Source organism: Xyrauchen texanus, chromosome 28, assembly GCF_025860055.1.
Source record: "Xyrauchen texanus isolate HMW12.3.18 chromosome 28, RBS_HiC_50CHRs, whole genome shotgun sequence".
Classification (NCBI taxonomy): Eukaryota; Metazoa; Chordata; class Actinopteri; order Cypriniformes; family Catostomidae; genus Xyrauchen; species Xyrauchen texanus.
In genome coordinates this window covers 10,664,804-10,685,035 of record NC_068303.1, presented here as the reverse complement: position 1 = coordinate 10,685,035, position 20,232 = coordinate 10,664,804, and the positions used below count along the sequence as shown (strand labels likewise).

Genomic DNA, 20,232 nt, shown 5'->3' with positions numbered 1-20,232 from the left:
GACATTGATTAAGCCTCTTGAGTCATACGGATTACTGTTATACTGACTTTATCTCCAATTTGGAGCTTCAAAGTCCTGCTCGCCATACACTTACATCATGTAGACCTTTGTTGAACACCAAAAATCTTTGTTGGTGTTCAGCAGAAGAAAGTCATATACATCTAAGATGGCATTAGGGTGAGCAAATGATGAGAGAATTTTCATTTTTGGGTGAACTCTATCCCTTTTAGCTCATTTAATATAACACCAACTTAGATATTTATGTTCGGCTGTGCCAGCAGTACCTAAATAGATTTGCTTGAAGGCTGGAAAAAGAATGCCAGCAAACCAGAATTGTTGCTGTTGGTCTTTTAATAAACTTGTGAATAAGAAACCTGCTACATTATTTTCTTCCTAATGAATCTGAAAGAATTGAAGGAATGAGGTACCTTCCAGCATAATATTGTGCTTGTTGAATTATATCTCTCGCAGCAAATATGTAATTGTGGAATCCCTGTAAACCTAGAACTTTTTGACTAGAGGAAAAAAAAGAGTAATTCAAATTAGAGTAATGTAATAAATTCAGGGAACATGTAAATAGTTGTTAGTGCCTGCAAAACTCATTACTTGGTTTGTTTTTTTACATTCCACTATATTAGAAAATTATAATAGGCTTTAGTTAACTGGTTCATTCTCTATTGAGTTGAATTGAGTCCAACATAAGCCAAGCTTTGGATTTACATGTTTGGAAAGGAAAAGTTTATTTCATCCTCCTGAAGAGAATGTTTATACAATGGCAATTTTAAAAGCCTTTCTCTGCAATCCTTATTTAGAAATATATACTCACCCGACATGGTACATGGCCATGCATTTTGCATATTTACTGTATAAAGTAGTGTATTAAAATTGGGAACTATAATGACCCTTTTGAAATTTATATTGCAGTTAATCAAATAAAAGGTGAACCCTTAATTTTAATATAATTTGTTCTATGTTAAAATGCTTTCACCTATCCAAGCTTAATGTGCAAAGGCAGATCTATGTAAACCATTTGTAGGTTAATGTCCCAAAAAAAAGTGTAAACTCTGTGGTTCTGTGGTTTGAGCATCACAACCAACCTGACACCACAACATTGGCTTAAGAAATTCCATCAGTTTAGGGTGTTCCCCCTTTTGTTTTCTTTTTTTAATCAAAACCGTTAGGTGATGCTAGTGGCGCAGAAATTATACACTTCAGCTTTAATCTCTTTGCTTCATAAAATTGCCAACTATATGGTTCCTGTTTAGTCCCAGCATAGTAAAAGGTTGTTTAGAAATTATATCAAAGATGTTAATGTTTGACCACAGCTTCTTGTATTTTTGAAGGTTCCTTTTTAAGAGTGAAAGATTGTTCTTGTGCATGTGTGAGACAACAGTGCTTTGCGGCAAGGTCCAGTTAGATCACTCTCTCTCCACATCTGCTGGGTGTGCTGCTTTTGACCTGACCTGCTCATGTCAGTGATGAAGTCATGTAGACTCCTTTGGGACATACACACACATGCATAGTGTGTGTCTTTAGTATGTGATATACTTACTTAATCCTGTCTGTATAATCCATGATTTTAGTTCCGTACAAATGTTTAAACCTCTAGTATTTTACATTTAACTCTTGTTACAACTCATGAAGCAAGTCTTGCAGGGCTCCAGACCAAAAAACATTACTTGGGAGCCATGAGCTTATTTTGGTCACCAAATCACAGAATTGATTGATTTAGATAGAAAGCGTAAGAAAAGACAGCTTATAACCCATTAATAGGAGGTTTAAACAGTATACATATTTGAGAAGATATGTTTGCATTCCCTTTTGTCTCATAAATGTTCTCACCCCTTTCATAATTTATACAAATATGAGATAAAAGTTTTTTATTTTATTTAGTACTGCTCTTTAGAATCTACATTAAAGATAATTACATAAATAATAATATGCATATAGTAGTGTGTTGTCTTTTTGAGCATCAATGAATGTTTGCACAAATTTGAATGATGCATCTGGAGCACAAAGTAAGAAATAAAGCGTCAAATAGACACGCACAGTTTAAACATCCGCTAATGCACCTGTAAATGCTTACGCTCCAGCTGTGTTTCACGTGGGTCAACTTGATGACATCACTGTTCTGCAAGCATTGTGTGTGTTTGAAAATGGCAAGTGAGAATGAGAAAAAGTGAGAAAAAGAGCCACTGGTAGAGAGGCCCCCTGCGTTATTCAGGTCTCCTGTCTGGAAACATTTTCTTTTTCCAGACAATTACAACAGCAGTGGTCAAAAAACTTTTACAAAACAGGCACTGTTTGCAGACATCACTTGACACGAGTGCCATATACTGGTAATACATCGACATATAATAATTTATGCTGAAATCACCGGGGAAAGACGTGCCGCAGATGAGCCGAAATGGCACACACCCCTAATATATATATATATATATATATTTAATTGTTTTACAATATTGCCTTAGTCTTTCTTTACTGTTACCAGATGACCCAGAGACTACAAGAGTGTAAATTTAATGAAATCCCAGATGCAGTTTATTGTGCTACGCCAATCCCAATATATAATTACCAGAAGAAGAAAAAAAAGAGGTTCACAATATGGGACTTTTAATTATAAAGAAGCCCATAATACACATGAGACTCTTATTTTAAAATGTCTGCCCTCCCAGTTCTGAGTTCACTGATGGCTGATTCGCTGAGAAAAAGAATCTGATTCAAACTGCTAACCTGAGCTCCTGAGTTGAAACCCTGGCTGCGTCCGAAACCAGAGGTAGCTGTTCAAAAGAGTCCTTTGTTCTCAACTCTCTCACACTGTTTTTTTTTTATGCATGTGGTACAGCGAGCTTGTCAGAAACAGAACAGGTGAAAAGCGGTGCGAGACACGCTGGTGGTGCTCTAAAGATGTATTCAGTAACTCACAATATAATATCTGATGAAACCGCATATGAACTCGCACAACCCGACTGTCGCCAACGGCGACTAGATTTTAAATTATTGTCGCAATCAGTTATTTTTGGTCGCATTTGCGACCATTTTATTCGCAGTCTAGAGTCCTGTCTTGTTTTGTGGTATCTACAATGTTTTCTTCAGCTTTACATCTAGCAGCTGGGCCCCTCTTGTTAAGCGGTGACCTCATGCTTGGTAATTCCGACTGATGCAACATTGCCAAGAGAAAACTGATATCATTCCTTTTGCCTTGATGAATTCAAGCAACTTATCACAGCATCTGTCTCTTTCCATATGTCCATCAAACAGACTTTTCCAAGGAGGTCCCTTAGAAGAAATAATAATAATAAGCCAAAATGTCTATATGCTGTGTAACTCACACCAGACCTTTTGAGGTCATGCTCGCATCGGGTCCTGTCCTCAGCAATTAAAGGAAAAGTCACCCCAATTTCTTTTTTCTTTTTCACAAATAACTCAATCTCATTTTGATCCAAACCTTTCTTTCTTCTGTGAAACACAAAAGTTGTTAGGCTGAATGTTAGTCTCTCACCGTTCACTTCCATTGCATCTTTTTTCATACAATAATTGTGAATGGTGACTGAGGCTAACACTCTGCCTAAAAACATATTTTATTTATGTATATAATCACATTCAGCCTGTGAACAAGATCCCTGTGAAAATAAGAATGTTTAATGTACCTTATTCCAACAAGTAGGCAAATCTGCAATGAACAAAGCCAAAATTTGCTGCTGTGAAGGACATAATAAGCATAATTAATTTCTGTATTTTTCCAAAAGCACTCTTTTCCAATAACAAAGTAAATAGCCATTCACCAGTTCTGTTTACATGGGTTATGTGTTTTTGTGCCCATTGAGCAAACCTTTATTTAAAGTTTGGAACAATGAAAGACCATGTGGGAATAGCCCATGCTATGTTTAAAAACCATATAAGCGGTATTGTCTCCACGCCATTTGAGTTTGGCATTCCCACTTATGAGAATATATGCATGATAAGCAAGCCGCTGGGCATGGGAAAAGAGGCTTATTGAAAGGAAAGAGAGCAAATCTGTAACAGCTTTCTCAATTAGCATACTATTCCTAAGCCTCGTGCACACTGTTTAGACCAGTAGCTGTTAGTTTCCTAGAGCAGACTTTGCACTCACACCATGACTCCATGGAAAGTAATGGTCTCTTTTCTTTCATCTGCTCAGAAATTAAGGTCAAATAGAAATGGTCTTGAGTGTCAGAAGTACAGCTCGGAAAAAATTACACTTCTAATAAGTCAGTGAACAACAGGCCTTACACATGCTGAAGACATTGTCTAAATTACTTTTCTCTAGATTTTAGGGGGACCTCTGGATTGCTCCATTTGAATTGGTCTCCTTTAAGTAGATTATATAACCAAGGATGTCCTAAATTAAACAACTATAGCTTGTCCCAACAGGTTTTACACAGCTCAGCCCTCAAAATAAAAGCTTTTATTAAGTTTCATTGGTCTGGCAAACTAGTTCACCCTTAAACGTCCCTTACAATATCTCTAGCATGCATCTCTCCATGGTTTGCAGATAACACGACTGCAGCTTTCCAAGAACTTCATCTTGCATACCATTCTGTTCACATCTGTTTACAATTTATCCATTCCCTTCCTGTCACTAATTACCATTGAATACATTTTTCTTTTAAGTGTAATGTAGGTCTTATAGCCAGCAGAAGAGTCTGGTCGAGCACACCCATTGAAACGTCATTATTCACACCAGCCATTGGCACAGATCAATAATAAATAAAGAGCTTGTATTGGTGAAGTGCTTCTCTTAACCCTCTTGTTGACTTTTACTTATTCATAGTGTGCTTGAATCAAAGCAGGTTCCCCCTCAGTCACTTTTATTTTACCAAAGGCCTTTTGGAGAATTCTGAGGATTTTAATCTGTGCTAACTTTAATGGCGTTTAAAACTAAGTTTACAAATTCAGGCTTTATGTATAAGCAGTTCAAGGTGGATGCTATATGTTGCGCAATTTATGTTACACAATGCTGGTATTTATTCTCCTCATTGCTCTAGAGGAAGTACTAGATATATTCAGCATGTTTTCAGAGGACCTTAAAGAGCCACAGCTTGTTCATGCATACTTCAACTCTCCATGTGCCCCCTGTGTGCAGACTGAGGTGGCTTTTTGTGGTGGTTTCATAATGTAATGACAACCTCCAATATCACTATAGCAGCACAAAGCTAGCTTGTATGTAGACTTGCCTTGTCATATTCAGCACTCAGACTATTTCTGGGGAGCCAGCATCTGGTCTTCATGCAGTTTACACTGTTCCAGCCTGCAGCGTCACCTCGAGAGTGAAACTCTCCTCCAGGATCAGCCAGGAAACCCCCTGTTCTTCAGCATATGAAGCCCTGCTGCACTGAAACCATATGAAGGCCACATTTTCATAAAAGCATAATGTTTGTTTGACTTGCCCCACCCTTATTATTTTACCGTGGATTATGAAAATAAACCTCCGACACAAGTCTGTGGAATGGAAAGAAACCAAAAAAACATTTTTAAATCAACCAAATTTGGAAATGTGTTTTTCATTTGCTTCATTTACTTGATGCTTGTGAAGGAATGTTATATTTAAGTTTTACCTTGTTATTAAATGTTGCTGATGTAGGCAAAAATAGATGGTGCTAACCTCTAAACTGTGTGTTTTACTGTAATGTAATATTTTTTGCTAAATAGAATCTGCCTGGAGGTTTCAGAAACATATTATGAATGTGGGATCGTTGTAATATCTCAAATGGAAGAACTCAGCCACAGTTTGTTGGAATTTCCTTCTCCTTTGCTCTCTTTCCTTCCTTGTTCTTTATTTATTTGTGTCTGTCACTCATTTTGGAGGTGTTTTAGGGTTCAACTTGCAATTTATTGAAATTGGTTCCATGTATTTACTGCTTTCGTCAACTTGTTCCATGGTTTTGAGGCAAAGCATGGTATTGAAATGAGATGTTGAGGAACACGTTTTGCGTCATACTCAAATCAGATTATTCTAAAATGACACTTTCATATTAGGTTAGGGTGAGAATATTTCAGTCAAATATCATTAAGTCAGATATTTTAATGTGAACCAAAATACTTCTCATCAAATCTGATCAAGATCAAATTGTCTGACTTTTACGATTCAAATAATTTGTTATAGTTTTACTCTTTCTTTATTTCAACAATTGTCGCATATTTGTTTTGTTTATTGTTATTTCTTCATACAAATTTCTCCTCTGAGCAATATACATTTACTTTTGGGTTGTTTCCCTTTTCTGCCATGTGTCTCCTTGGCTGCATGAAGTTGTTGTGGTACTTCCAGATGTAAGCAACTTCAATGGGTTTTGCATTTTTAAAACACTGAAACAGTGCTTTGCCTGGCAATGTGTTATAGAGACTGGAGCTGTCACAAAGAGAATCACACCGCACTCAAGCATTGCTGGCATAACCTTGTCCATGTGCTCAAGCACTTGTCATCCATCTTTCTTCCTCTTCCCTAGTGGCGGCTGGTTTTAATACACAATTTTACCGCCTTTGGTAATTGGAACAAATCAATTAGATTAACTTAAAATTAATTCTCAACACTCCATTCTTAAATACAACATCATAGAATAAATACATATGAGGTAATTGAGAGTTTTTAAATGCCAATAATTACAGTAAATAGGACGAATAAAATATTCACACAACAAAACCCCTATAAATATTGCAAAATGTTGAGTAAAACAAAGAAAGGTCGATGGAACACCATAAAATTCCATGATGGAGACCGATTCACAGGCTCTCCATCACACAATGATACTCATTTGTTCCATGATTTATCTATATGATCAAATTATGTGAGAAAATAATGGTGAACAGACATCCACTGGATTGGATAATGTGAGAAAATGGAAAAGCCTGATTAGTCCAGGCTTAGTTGTTGAAAAACACATGGTTCTAAGAAGGCAATCCTCATTTAAAGTTGTTTTGAAGGTTCTATCTGTACTCACAAAGTAAGGGCTTTCCAATGAATTTTAACTTTTGTTGTTTTTTTTTCTTCTGATAAGCCTAATGATGACAAGGATACAAACCTAAAGCTGTTTACACATTTTGCTTCTTTTTTCTTTATTTAGATGACGAATTTGGTGCTGAGGGTGGTGGTCCATCAATAGCTCCTCAGGGTCCACCTCAATTCCAGCCCTCTTTCCACGACCATCCAACAAACCAACCCCCAACGTCCAATTTCAGTAACATTCTGATACCTCCAGGGTCACATGCCCCAGCCAATACACCTGCAGATATTCCACCTCCAGAAGGTGCATTTTCACCAAATGGAACTTTTTCACATTTCCTGGTTTTGAATTCTATTATAAACTATAGCAGAGTAAACATCTTTAGTGGTACATGGGAGACCATAGCAAATATTATTTTGTGCTCAAATTTGGTCCAGCAACAGAAAAATCCACTATTGCATTTCCATGACTTGCCAAAAGAGGACAAATAGACAAAGATGTATTGTGGTAATCCGAAGAGGGAAACATTAAAAAAATGGCTTGTCTTACCATTATAAATTAAGGTGGAAATGTTTTGTCACCGTCTGTGAAAAGGGTCCATTTACTGTACATCAAATTCCACCTGAGCTTTAATAGAATTAGTACCTTAGTGTACTATCTTCCATTCTTCCATTGTATGTGTGCTTAGGAATAACATTATCAATGTTTCTGTGCAGTTGCCTGTTAATGGAGAGCCATGCAATGACTGATTTTAAAGAAGGTATTTGATCGGTTTGTGTAAATAGCAGCCGCATTTCTGAAAGATGACTGTATGAATCGCTCAAACACATTCCTATTTTAAATTTATACAGTAACAAACCATTTCCATTATCTCAAATGCACAGTTTAATCAGCACTTCTGAGAATGCTGGGACAAAGCTCTCATGTGTTTGGCTCTATACATTTCCTGTTCAGGTTTCCTGTATTCCCACCTCTCCCTTTTAAAGTACAGAAAGTCAGAATTAGTACCCCTGTGTAAGGCGCTTTTCCCCTGTGATTAGTGCCTCAGCTTTCAGACATGGTGGAAATTACTAATCTGCACCATGGCCCCCCAGAGGTGTTGTCACTTAATTTCATCAGGGATTGCATGCTTTCACTTTCAAACCTGGAAAACATACTGATAAAGTTAATCTTGTATTTGACAATTCTCAGACTCTCTTGTTGAAACCAAAATAAAATTTGGCTTTTGTTTTTTCTTTCTTAGAGCAGGCTCAGCCCTCTAGTTGAGCACTTCTAAATCTGTTATAGCAGTCCAAAGAAAATTGATTAGTTAATTCACCCATCATTTCAGTAATCCTTCAACAGTTGTGAAACAAATGCAAAAGTCCATCCACAGTTATGAGCTAATGGACTTTTTCTCTGTTTTGGAGCAGTACAGCCCGTCAAACCAGTGCCTGTTCCACGTGCCATGCCAGCGGTCGACCCTTCTCTATTAAACAATACCCAAGAAGGTAAACTGTTTTGTGAAGATGACCCCCTCTCCATTGAAATTCAATCTCACGAAACTCTTCCCCTGCACACTTACCCTCTCTAAACTTTGAAGAGAAGATGCAACCTAATTTTACCAATATGCTGAACCTCATTGTGTTGCTCATAAGGCCAGAGGAAAAATCAGACATTGGACTGGCTTTTCTAAAAAAAAAAAAAAAGCTTTTATGTGAAGCAGATTCACTCCTTTAGATTTCTATAGTGAGTGGGAATAGAACAACCAGTCAAAGCTGTAAGAATCAAGTCTCGGAATGAAATTTCCTCACTGCCGACCACTGTGTCACTGGAATGTACCTTTAATAAGAATTAATGCAAATTCTAGTATCTAGTGTCCAAAGCTAGTATTGGCATTCAGTATGCCAATTAAATAATTTGGCTCCTGGGTGAGGTCATTTGATATACAATGGCTGCCCATTATTATTGCAATTGCTCAGAATTAGAGCAATTGAGATATTTGCAATGCAAGACTGAATTTCTCCAGTTACATATTTGAGAAAGAAAAGTTACTTTTCCATCCAAACTTGAAAACAGTGTTTTATTTGATATTGTTTTAGGCAATTGAAATCTGTCTACTAGGGCTGTGCCAATACAATCATATATCTCACAATTTGTTTCTCAGGATGTTGCATACATTTTAAAGATCTTTGGATCACTATTTTATTTATTTAAATGTGCATTCATATAATTTCCTGCAGTTCATTTAATGAAGCAGCAGGTTGTCCAAATTAGCACAAATGCAGAAACTGGCATTCCATAGTGGACATGTTGGTTCTCTCGTGCAGTCAAGATCCAATCATGTTATTGTGAGGCTTCGCAATGTATTGAATAGTGACATACGTATCTTAGTATCTTTCATATGTTGAGGTAGCTGAGTGCTCTATGTTGCAAAGCCCAAAATAAATAAAGAATTCTTCTTTGATATTTGTAGTATAACTAAAATAGTAAAACAAAAGGTCTTGACTACACCTCACTTATTTATTAGAATAATACAATGCTATTGGAACAAATGTTAGTTAGGTCAGGTATTTTATCCTTGTCTTGAAGAGCCCCTCTCAGCTTTACAAGATCATCTCAATGTTATTCTGTTTAAATTTACAATAATTCCTCATTGTGAGAATAGACAAAGAGCATGTGAATTAGTTAAAATTGAAGCCAAACATTGCATCAATTGCTTTTCTGAATCCCAGTTTATTTAATCCCTATTTTTTCCAGTAGTGAATGTGATCCAGTATAGGACAGTGATTAAGAAGAGCAGCGAGCAAGCTAGCAACTCCAGTTTACTGATATGCTCCTGAGACAACAGCTCTCCCTATACACTAAACAATAACAAACATGTTACCAAAAACAACTAGTCCCAAGGCAGACGATGTCACTACATTCTATCTGGGAAATACATCACAGTTAACAAACAAAATACTACTGTCACTGGACCGGCACTTACCAGCATTAATATCTAATGCACTATATGTATAGAGCGTAAAACTCCTGCTTACAGACTGCTGGGACTTCTGCCATGCCCTGCCATTATACCAAACAAAGAGTAACAGCACACCAGTTTAAATATTTTAATACAGATTAATATTGAAACCAAAATGTGTGAAGCACAAATGCATGTTTAGCTCAATTTTGTCCTTCCCTGCAGCTGAAATAAAGCAACTAAACAAAATGATGGCCAAGATCATAACATTACCAGTATGCACTTGTTGAGATGTTCCTGAAATCGAGCATCTCAATCAAGGCAGCTCTGTGGTCATAGTCCTCTCAGTCTGTGTAGATTTAATCAAATCAAGGTGCAAGCAATGCCATTGAGTAAGGCAAAAATGTATTATGGTTAAATATTAATACTGGAGAAGAGATGGGATCTTGCAATCCTTTTTAGTTCCCAGAAATGATGTACCTAAAACTGTTTTGATAGCTCAAAAGTGCTTTGGTGGTCGTCTCTGTCCAGGTTATAATTTCGCTCCCACATTATGGATTCAGTTCAAACTGTCACTCGTAGTATCATTGTGAAAGCCAGCATAGTTTACATTGTGGTAAATGCGTTTATGCACCATGACTAATATTTCAAATGTCCACTGGCAAAAGCCTGAACCTAAGCGTTCATTAGCTAGCCCAACCTCAGCTTACCCTATAATTTTGCATGCTAGTGAGCACTAGAGAGACATGCATTTATCACATGGGTTCATTCCAACTCCTGGAAGAAAAAAAAAAACAGAATAATATGCTGTTAATATTTATGTGTATCTTTTGAGTTGTTACCATCTATTGATTACCAAAGAGCTGTCCACACACAACGTGTTCTTGCATTGAAAACAGCTAAGAACGGAGCGGAACAGAGATGTGTTTTCACCAAAAAATAAAAAAACCTTTGTTCATCTTACACATTCACTCACTTAGCACTTTATTAGGAACACTATGGTTCCTATAAAGTTCCCGACAAGGTATTCTGCTGTTGTAGCCCATACGCCTCAAGGTTCGACATGTGCATTCTGAGATACAATTTTGCTCACTACGATTGTACAGAGGGGTTATCTGAGTTACCGTAGACTTTCTCGCATCAAAAATGCTTTGCCATCTGCAGAGCGGCTGCTCACTGGATGTTTTTTGTTTTGTTTTTGGCACCATCGGCAGTTACATAAATACTCAAACCAGCCTGTCTGGCACCAACAATCATGCCACAGTCTAAATCATTGCAATAAAATAATTTCCCAATTCTGATGGTGGATGTTAACTGAAGCTCCTGACTTGTATCTGCATGAGTTTATGCATTTCACTGCTGCCACACAATTGGCTGATTAGATAATCGCATGAAAATATAGGTGTACAGGGGTTCCTAATAAGGTGCTCAGTGAGTGTACAGTGTGTAGATGACAAAACAATATAAAAAGTAGCGCAGACTGAATAAAAGACAGCACCTAAATTATGCTATTTTTTACCTTGTGTCGAAATATAGTATTTCCAGTGCTTATTTTCATAATTTTCTCATTTTGTTTAAAATCTTTTTTTGTCTTCAGATAAAAGAAATGCATTTCAACAGGAAGTGATTTCAAATATTTCTCATGTTACATAAAGTAAGCTGTTCTCTCAAATCATTTTACAGGTGATGTGCGGCTTACACCAGAGGACTTTACTCGGGCTCAGAAATACTGTAAATACGCAGGCAGTGCACTGCAGTATGAGGATGTGGCCACTGCCATCCAGAATCTGCAGAAGGCCCTCAAGCTACTAACCACCGGCAAAGAATGAGACCATTGTGTGCCACCCCTCTAAACCCACTTAATCAGTGATCTGGCCTAGAGGAACTTAAAAAAGGCCATTTCCCCAGCCTCTGCTGTATCAAAAAGAGACATCCCACAGGACACCCCCACATCACGCAATACAACATCTGTTTCTGTCATATTGGATGTCAATAGTTGCTCATTACTAACCAGATTCAATAAAGATACAAAACTAAAAAGTCAGGTGCATGTTATCGACCTTTTCAAATTATGATGAGCGCATAAGCATGCATGGTTTGTTGTATTTTAATGTTCCTTTTCTGACTTCACATAGTTTGGTTCAATATGTATGGACATGGGAGCATGTCCCTCTTTTAAAGAAGCACTTTTTTCTTACCTCAATTTTTGAAAATGTAACGTTATCCTGAAATATTTTGGCCTTAAATACTTTGTTCACTTCTATGTATATGCTTCAGGTGGAAGGATTCTGCAGTTAGTTTACATATTAACTTAATCAATTCATTTTGATCTGTTTTCATTTGCTGTTTTGCTTTATAATAATCCTCATGATAAAGGTCCATATAACAATAATGATGTATTTACTTTGAGTTTTAAATGTAGTAATTACATTCTTCTTTCTATGGTGTATACATTGCATCATATAAACGATAAGCATTATTGTTAGAACCTTCAAATAAAAGAGGATTAGAATAGTGTTAACAACTGTACTCTCCTGACAGCCTTCTATAAATCTCAAGCAATCAAAACCAAATAAATTTGTTGCATCTAACTTATAACCAGTGTGGGCCATGTTACTCAAAAAAGTAACCCATTCCAAATGACTAATTCCCTAAATTTGTCATTAGATTACTGAGTGAAAAGTAATCACTTTTCTTATTACTTTTTAGTTGCTTTTTAAACACTTTTCAAAGAAGTTTATATGTTTGAGTTTAAAATAATGTCTAAATGTCACACGGCCGTCACAGAAACGCAAGCAGATGTACTGTACATATGAACATAATTCATATTTTAAAATGTATTATTAATAATGTTATTTTAGAAAAACATGTAATCTAAGTAATGCAAAAGTAGTTGCCTTAATTCAAAGCCAGTAACTGTAATCTGAATACAAGAATTTAAAATGTAATCACATTACAGTACTTTTTACATTAAAAAGTAATTTGATTGCTGTTATTTATTACATTATAATCAGATTACACACAACATTGTTAATAACTAAATAAGACCAATCATTTTCTTCACTGTCGTAAGTGCTTGATTTTCCCCATTTGTTACTGCCACCAGGAATTATTAGAATATACTTAGAATTAAGAACAAACAACTGTGGAATAACTGCGCTAGAGATATGGGAACCCAGTTCTTCATATGCATAACCATTTCACCAATGAAGAAATTGGTCGTATTATTGTGCATATTCAGGAAGAAATTAAGTACAATAAATAGTTCCTGTTGTTTTTTTGCTCAACTTGTTCTGCTCATGTTTGAATTAGCAAGTGTTATTGTCATTGTTTTCCACCATGGCCTGCCTTTAGCCTGAAGTGTATAGAAAGGACATTGCATTTATCTGGAATTAGACTGAACTATCACTGCATGCATCTGCATTTGCTTGAATCTTTTCCTGCCTTATTGCGGATGCAAATCAACATCACCTGGGATTTTCCATCCTACTTGTCTAACTCCTTTGATTAGTTGCCGCTTTAATGGACTTGTGTGAATTTACAAGATGATGATTTCTTCATCCACATAAAGTGGATCACTGATAAAATCAATCTATTTGGCATACAGTATGTGTACACTAAAAATGAGGGTTAAATGGATAGTTAACAAAAAAATAAATTGTTCATGTTGTTCCAAATATGAATAACTTACTTTCTTCTATGGAACAAAAAGAGGATATGAAGGATGTTTTTTTTCTCAGTCACTATTCACTTTAATAGCATCTTTTGCTCCTTACAATGAAAGTGAATGGTTACTGAGACAATCATGAAAGGCTTTCAAGATCCCGTCAGTCAGCATTCACTTTCATTGTAAGGATTAAAAGAGTAAGTCACCAGTTTCATTTGTGGGACAGAGATTGATACCATTATGAGGGAATTTCTTATACTATGCTGTAAACTACAGGACCACCTTGTATGCAGCAATATCATTAAAATTCACCATGAATTATGTTGGCTATTGAGCAGAATAAATATTACGAGTAATTTGCAAACAGCATGAATTTGGATCCAACAAATGTTATTTCCTGGCTCTGTAATTGTTTTACATTGTCATCCTAAGCCAAGTTCCTTGTGGTGATAAAGCATGTCACTTTAAATCTCAGTTTTAAACAAAGGCTGATATAAAGCTAGCCTATAATAAATGTCCATGTAATTTGTGCATTTGGGATTTCACACACCCACACCCACAATAAATCAAGATGTAACTGTCAATAACCCTAAAGGGTCACACTCTCCATCTGATTCAAAGAAAGAGGCAGGCTCTTGTTCCAAATAAGCTATGGCCAAACATGTAGTAATGTTTTCGTACCATAATAACATCCCATTACATGTCATTCATACATCATTTCATGGACTTGTGGCAAACAAGGATTGGTTAGACTGTAAAGCATGTTATTTGACCTACATGTTTAAATGTAAGTATCTGAGGTACATGCAAATGTAGTTATCTGACTTGCAGAAAGATCTAACTGGAAGATCTTCTCTGACGTTGAAAACAAAGTAGCAGCATGGGTGACTAAGAACAAAATATTTCTTTCAGACATTTTATAAATAAGTAAAAAAATAAATAAAAAACTTTTCCCTCAATAATATAGACTAAAATGGTATATAAAAAAAACCCCCCACAACAAAACAAAAAACGAAATAGCAGCTGTACACCACAAGATAGAAGTAAAAGGAGAATTAATGTGTGTGTGTGGGGGGGGCTAATTACAAGGGTAATATGATATAAATGTGGTTTATGAGGACATTTCGAGTGTTCCCATAATTCAAAGCGCTTAAAAACATACTATAAGAAGGTTTATTGAAAGGGTTAGGGGATAGAATCTATATAGTTCGTAAAGTATAAACTGCATTATGTCTATGGAGTCCTCAAAATGATAGCTGCACCAACGTGTGTGCGCGTGCGTGCGTGTGTGTGTGTGTGTGTGTGTGTGGTGTCATATATTAGTAGCCTAATATGTTATGTGTAATGAAGAATTTAGGCTATGTAAATAATGACATGTAAATACTGTATGCTACATGTAATAACACATTTGCTATTACTATGGCGATTGCGTGAAGTAACGTAATGTAGCCTATTATTTATTTATTTTATTTTGGGGGTCTCCTCGGGATTTCTCTTACTGAAGGGTGGGGCTCTATTGAGACCTGCCTCCAGCGGTGGGACAGAGACTTTTTGTCTGTAAACTCGCTTTACCCAGAATCTGTCAGCTCAGTGAACAGGTTCATACATCAAAAATAGATATTACACGCGGTTTAAGAATATCTCTGTACGGTAATGTGCTTTTGATAACCGGTGGCGTGGCGCGTGAGAGTTAATAGTCGGCTGCCTCTAAAGTTCTCTCAAGTTGTTCAGACTGGGGAAGAGATAGGTACAATGGTTCCTCAAAGAGACGAGCTTCAATGAAATAATGTAAGTTTATTTTTGAAACTTTCTTTCTTTCTTCATGTTTCTTTATAAAATGACACCTTCAGGCTATAACTAATCTAATGAAACGTTTCCCTTGTTTATCTTTCGATGTCAATAAACTCTCGTTAGTTTGTGTGGTAATAGAATCTGACCTCACGAGATTGGTTTAAATGTTCGAACTAAAGCTTTCCTCTTTTTTTTAGATGACAAATAACGCCATTTTTGTACTTATTCGTTTATTATTATTTCCACTTTTACCATGACCATTTCTTTCATTGATATTCCAATAAGTAATCAACTCAAAAATGAAAAGTGCATATGAGCCTTTTATCTATTGGGCTTATTTTTGTGTTTATTTTACATTTTTACTTACTTTTTACTCGGGTCAATAAAATATCGAGGGGCCCATATTTGGTGTCATATTACAATGAATTTTGTGCGCAGAAGAATTACATGAACTCTTAGGTGCTCGTAAATATAACAGTAGGCTGAACTAAATATGTGTTAAATCATCTAAACTTGAATTAAAACTTTTTATAGACTGTCTCAAAACCCAGTGAGCTGCCTACTTTAAAAGCTTTATTTATGTATGTATGTAGCCTATATATTTATTTATTTGTACTTTATAAACGTGGATGCTGGAACGTTCATTTGATGCCCAAGAAGGATACTGTCTATGTAGATAGCATACTTGGTTTTAAAGCACAACCACGAAGTAGCTAAATGTGGAATTTCTTATTTCACTTGATGAGATGAGCTCAGGTGATGTCATAGAAAAAATGAGAAAGTAATGAATATCCAATTTACCTGTACAGTGCTGACAGCTGTGGTAGGTGTCTCTGAAGTTTGGGAAGTAGGCTTTAATTAAAAACTGTTGATGTACATTTCAATCACTTCTAAAGATGTAAACGTTTGTACTTTATTAGTAGTTGTTATTAATGCGAAGAAAAACTAATTTTGTCTTAAGGACTAAAACTGTGCTTGTTTTGTTCTCTTCTTTAACATCTACTTAGCAGCAATAAGCATTGTATTCATTACGTTTATGTTTTTTTTTAATTATTATTTTTATTTTATTTTTCATCATGATTTTCTGGTTTCTTAGACTTAAATTAGCATTGAATACTATAAGGCACGTTTGCTGACATTCCAACGTATTTTTCCATGATGAATCGAGTCCTTTATGCTGCTTGCATGGTGATTTGAGTCACTGATCATTTACATATTCTTAGAGGAACACTCTGAACAACTTTCATGTTTTCTATAATGTCATGTATTACATTAATATTATATAATGGTTGATATAAATGGCCTCATTCTGATTATTGTAACAAGAAGAACACCAATTTGAAAGCTGCACTGAATAACATTAGAGCATGACAATATGTAACAGCATTCTTATTTGTCAATATTATTTATTTCTGGGTGTTGCCTTTGAATTCCTCTCATATTAGATGATTTCTTTATCCAGTGAATTGTGATTGCCTAACATTGCTTAAAAGGATAATACTCCATGTTTAATTCCATCATTATGGCCTTATGATTAATCGGATGGGTGGCGCGTTTGCAGTTGTTTAATAAAATATGACTTGCGAGCCATAGCTATTGTGTTGCTGGATGAGTCTGCATCCACTGCGCACTGCACTGTGGGTTGAAAATAGAGATCACCATTATCTTACCTAATTGAGATCCTCAACAATGCTTGTGGATTGCTTGTTTGGAATGGAATGAAACAAGACCTTGGAAGCTCACACGGGATCTTGTAACTTCACACACTTGGTAAGTCTTGGCAACAAAATGTTACGGACTTAGATGTTATTAACCATAGGATCAAATGAAGCAATGTGATAATCTCATTATAACATACTCAAGTCTCAGATGGAGGGAATTTTCCATCAATTTGTTATAATGATGTCATTAATCACTGTAATTATAATGCAGATGAACAATGCCCACTTAAACAAATAATGTCTTCAGCCAAATAACTTATGATGTCTTTATTGATTGTCATCTCCCACTGGAATCTTCCTTTTCCATGAACTTCATATAATGGATCACTAGAGCTCGCCTTCTTGGAAGCAGATTTCAGACCAGAGCTTAAAGTTGTTTGTTATAATCAGGTGCAGATCTTATTGTGGTTTGTAGTGAAGGTTCACAGATATAGTTTATTTCTCACTATCTGTGCTGAAATTAATGCATGGCTTGGTGCATTCACTCTTAAACATAAGGGTACCAACCAGATAGTCTCATGACAACTCGTAATAATTTGTATGAGATGGCGAATCTAACTACATTGTACTACTTGGTTCATTCGAAAAATTTATGAATTTAATTCCCATAGACACCAATCAATCAACAAACATAATTTCAAATTGATACAAAACAGGCATCAAATATTAGCTAGCCTCCTTTCCAACACTTGTCAATATCCTGTAATGCGCTTCCCTTCTCTAAAGCCAAACCCTATGTTTTCTTTCTTCCATGTTACATAAAAGTTGTTTTCCTTTTAAAATAATTGTTTTAGGGTTTGAGTAAGGGGTTAGACTTTATGGTTAAGTTTGGGTAGTTCACACATAAATGATAAATCTCTCATCATTTACTCACCCTCATGCCATCACAGATGTGAATTTCTTTCTTCTGCTGAATTTAAACGAAGATTTTATGAAGAATATCTCAGGTCTGTAGGTCCATACAATGGAAGTGAATGGTGATCAGCACTTTTCTCCAAAAAGGAGATAAAGCCAGCATGAACATAATCCATAAGACTCAAGTGGTTTAATCAATGTCTGGTTGGTTTTGGGTGCGAACAGACAAAATGTAACTCCTTTTTCACTGTACATCTTAACAGCAGTCTCATGCTTTCAAGCTTGTTTACACTTCTTATAGCACCATCTAGCACTCTGCACATGCATCAAGCACTAGGAATTGTAATCAAGCTTGAAATCATGATCGGGCCTAGAGACTGCAATGGCAAGATGTACAGTGAAAAAAGATTTATGTTTTGTTCTCTTCTCACCCAAAACCAACTGGATTTCTTCAGAAGACATGGATTAAACCACTGGAGTCTGATATATTATGTTTATGCTGACTTTGTCTCCTTTTTGTAGTTCTGGTCACCATTCACTCACATTGTATAAAACTATAGAGCTGAGATATTCTTCTAAAAATCTTAATTTCACATTAAGATGAGTAACTTTACATTTTTGGGGCGATCTACCCCTTTAAAGAGTTTAAAGTTAGGAAAAATCGTAAAACATTTTTTGCTGGTTTGTTTAATTTTCTCTGTGGGAGTAAAAGTTAGAGGTATTTTTATGATTCACACTTCTTACAAATTGCTATGGCTTGCCATGAAACCGATTTGATTCCAGCTACTACCAAAAAGTGTTTTACTGCCTAATGCTGTAAAAATAACCATTTTAAATACCACAAAGAACTTTATTTTCTATTTATTTAGAAAAACATCTATTTGTGTTCTAAAGAACCAAGAAACCTATGCGCTAATCTGAAGACCATATAATGTAACATCAAGGACTTTTTAAATCTCTAAAGAACCATAGCTAACTCAAGAACCATATATAGTGAATAATGTTTTTTACTGAAAGAGGCTTCCTTGGTGAACCTAAGGTGCTGTAAAGAACTATTGAATAACCTTTATTTTTTACGTCTTGTTGAATATTGAATGCCCACTTTCAATTCAGTAAGACACTAAACCTTGCATTGTTGAACTTGCAGCAAGCGAACAATGCCTGAGCATCTGATGAAAGTGTTCTCATGATGTTGAATTTGCTTTGCTCTCTTTTGTGAATTGTTTCTGCTTATTCAATAAAAATTGTGCTCTAATGAGTTAACTGCAATTAAAGGTTCTGTCATGCTACTTTCAGATTGAAAGTTCTAAGTACTCGCGGCACCATTAAAAATGAGGTCTATGACACTAGAACAGCACACTCTTTCTTTTAAAAGAATGAGAGCAGGGACACCTGGGCGATGCTCCATGCAGTCCATTATACTGTGGATCTGAAGCACCAACATAGTAATCCATTCTGGTACAAATACATGTTTTCAAGTGCAGTCATTGCTTTTAAGTATAATTTGAGTATCCGCATTTACTTTGAAAACCACCCCTTTTGCAATGTCAAAAATAGAAAAAGCATTTGACAGTTTGTGAATTTTAGGGTTATATATACACACACACACACACACAACTCAAAAGACTTGTAAAAAAGCCACTCTACAATGAAAACAATAATGTTTTTAAGCATTTGTATTTTCTGAAATTTAGACACTTTTATACTGTACTGTACTGTACTGTACTGTGCTGTGCTGTTTGTATATATATATATATATATATATATATATATATATATATATATATACATTTCTTCTCATGGATGGTATTCCTCTGTTTATCTTAGCATTGACACTTTAGAACTTTTGCCTTTTTTTTACATGCATCATGCAAATATTACCCAATTTTTGTTTGCCTTCATTTCAAGTTATGCTTTGTAAATGGTGGTGCACCCATTAGGAGTTGTTGTATAAACCTCAACATGCTTGATTTTTCAAGAGGCTTATTACCTCTGACATGGGAGAACAGTTAGTGATTATGTAACAAGACAGCATTTGAGTTTCTGTGGTCACTCTTTTGAGAAAAAAAAAAAAATTGTTTCCATGCCACCAATACTTCATTTAAACCTTCAACGTTCTCTCAAATTATAGACACATCAGAATGAATACAGATATTGTTCTCCCATGTCTGAGAAAGAGAGAAAACTAAGTTTATGCCAATAGCTGTGTACTAAGTTTTTAGAGGCAATGAGTAATGAGCCTTTTGGTACAATTTGTGTAAAGAAAATGTTATGTGTGTTTTCAACATCAAT

At 35.7% G+C, this 20,232-nt stretch overlaps 2 protein-coding genes across 8 annotated transcripts in view; both read left to right on the top strand.

The window, feature by feature from the left end:
* The window catches only part of LOC127622307 (vacuolar protein sorting-associated protein VTA1 homolog), a 36,330-nt gene extending 24,384 nt beyond the window's left edge, over positions 1-11,946 (top strand). Inside the window, exons 6-8 of the mRNA XM_052096372.1 lie at positions 7,083-7,265; positions 8,375-8,452; positions 11,590-11,946. Of these exons, the coding sequence (XP_051952332.1) occupies positions 7,083-7,265; positions 8,375-8,452; positions 11,590-11,735 (407 nt within the window). The 3' untranslated portion in view covers positions 11,736-11,946. The remainder of the gene's footprint in view (positions 1-7,082; positions 7,266-8,374; positions 8,453-11,589) is intronic.
* Positions 11,947-15,102: 3,156 nt separating this feature from the next.
* LOC127621915 (adhesion G-protein coupled receptor G6-like) overlaps positions 15,103-20,232 on the top strand; it is a 57,701-nt gene continuing 52,571 nt past the window's right edge. For 5 of the 7 annotated variants that reach the window (XM_052095723.1, XM_052095722.1, XM_052095720.1 and 2 more), the window contains exon 1: positions 15,103-15,361. In XM_052095723.1, coding sequence (XP_051951683.1) covers positions 15,360-15,361 — 2 coding nt within the window. In that variant the 5' untranslated portion in view covers positions 15,103-15,359. The remainder of the gene's footprint in view (positions 15,362-20,232) is intronic. The other 2 variants (XM_052095724.1, XM_052095725.1) reach the window with 1 other exon arrangement.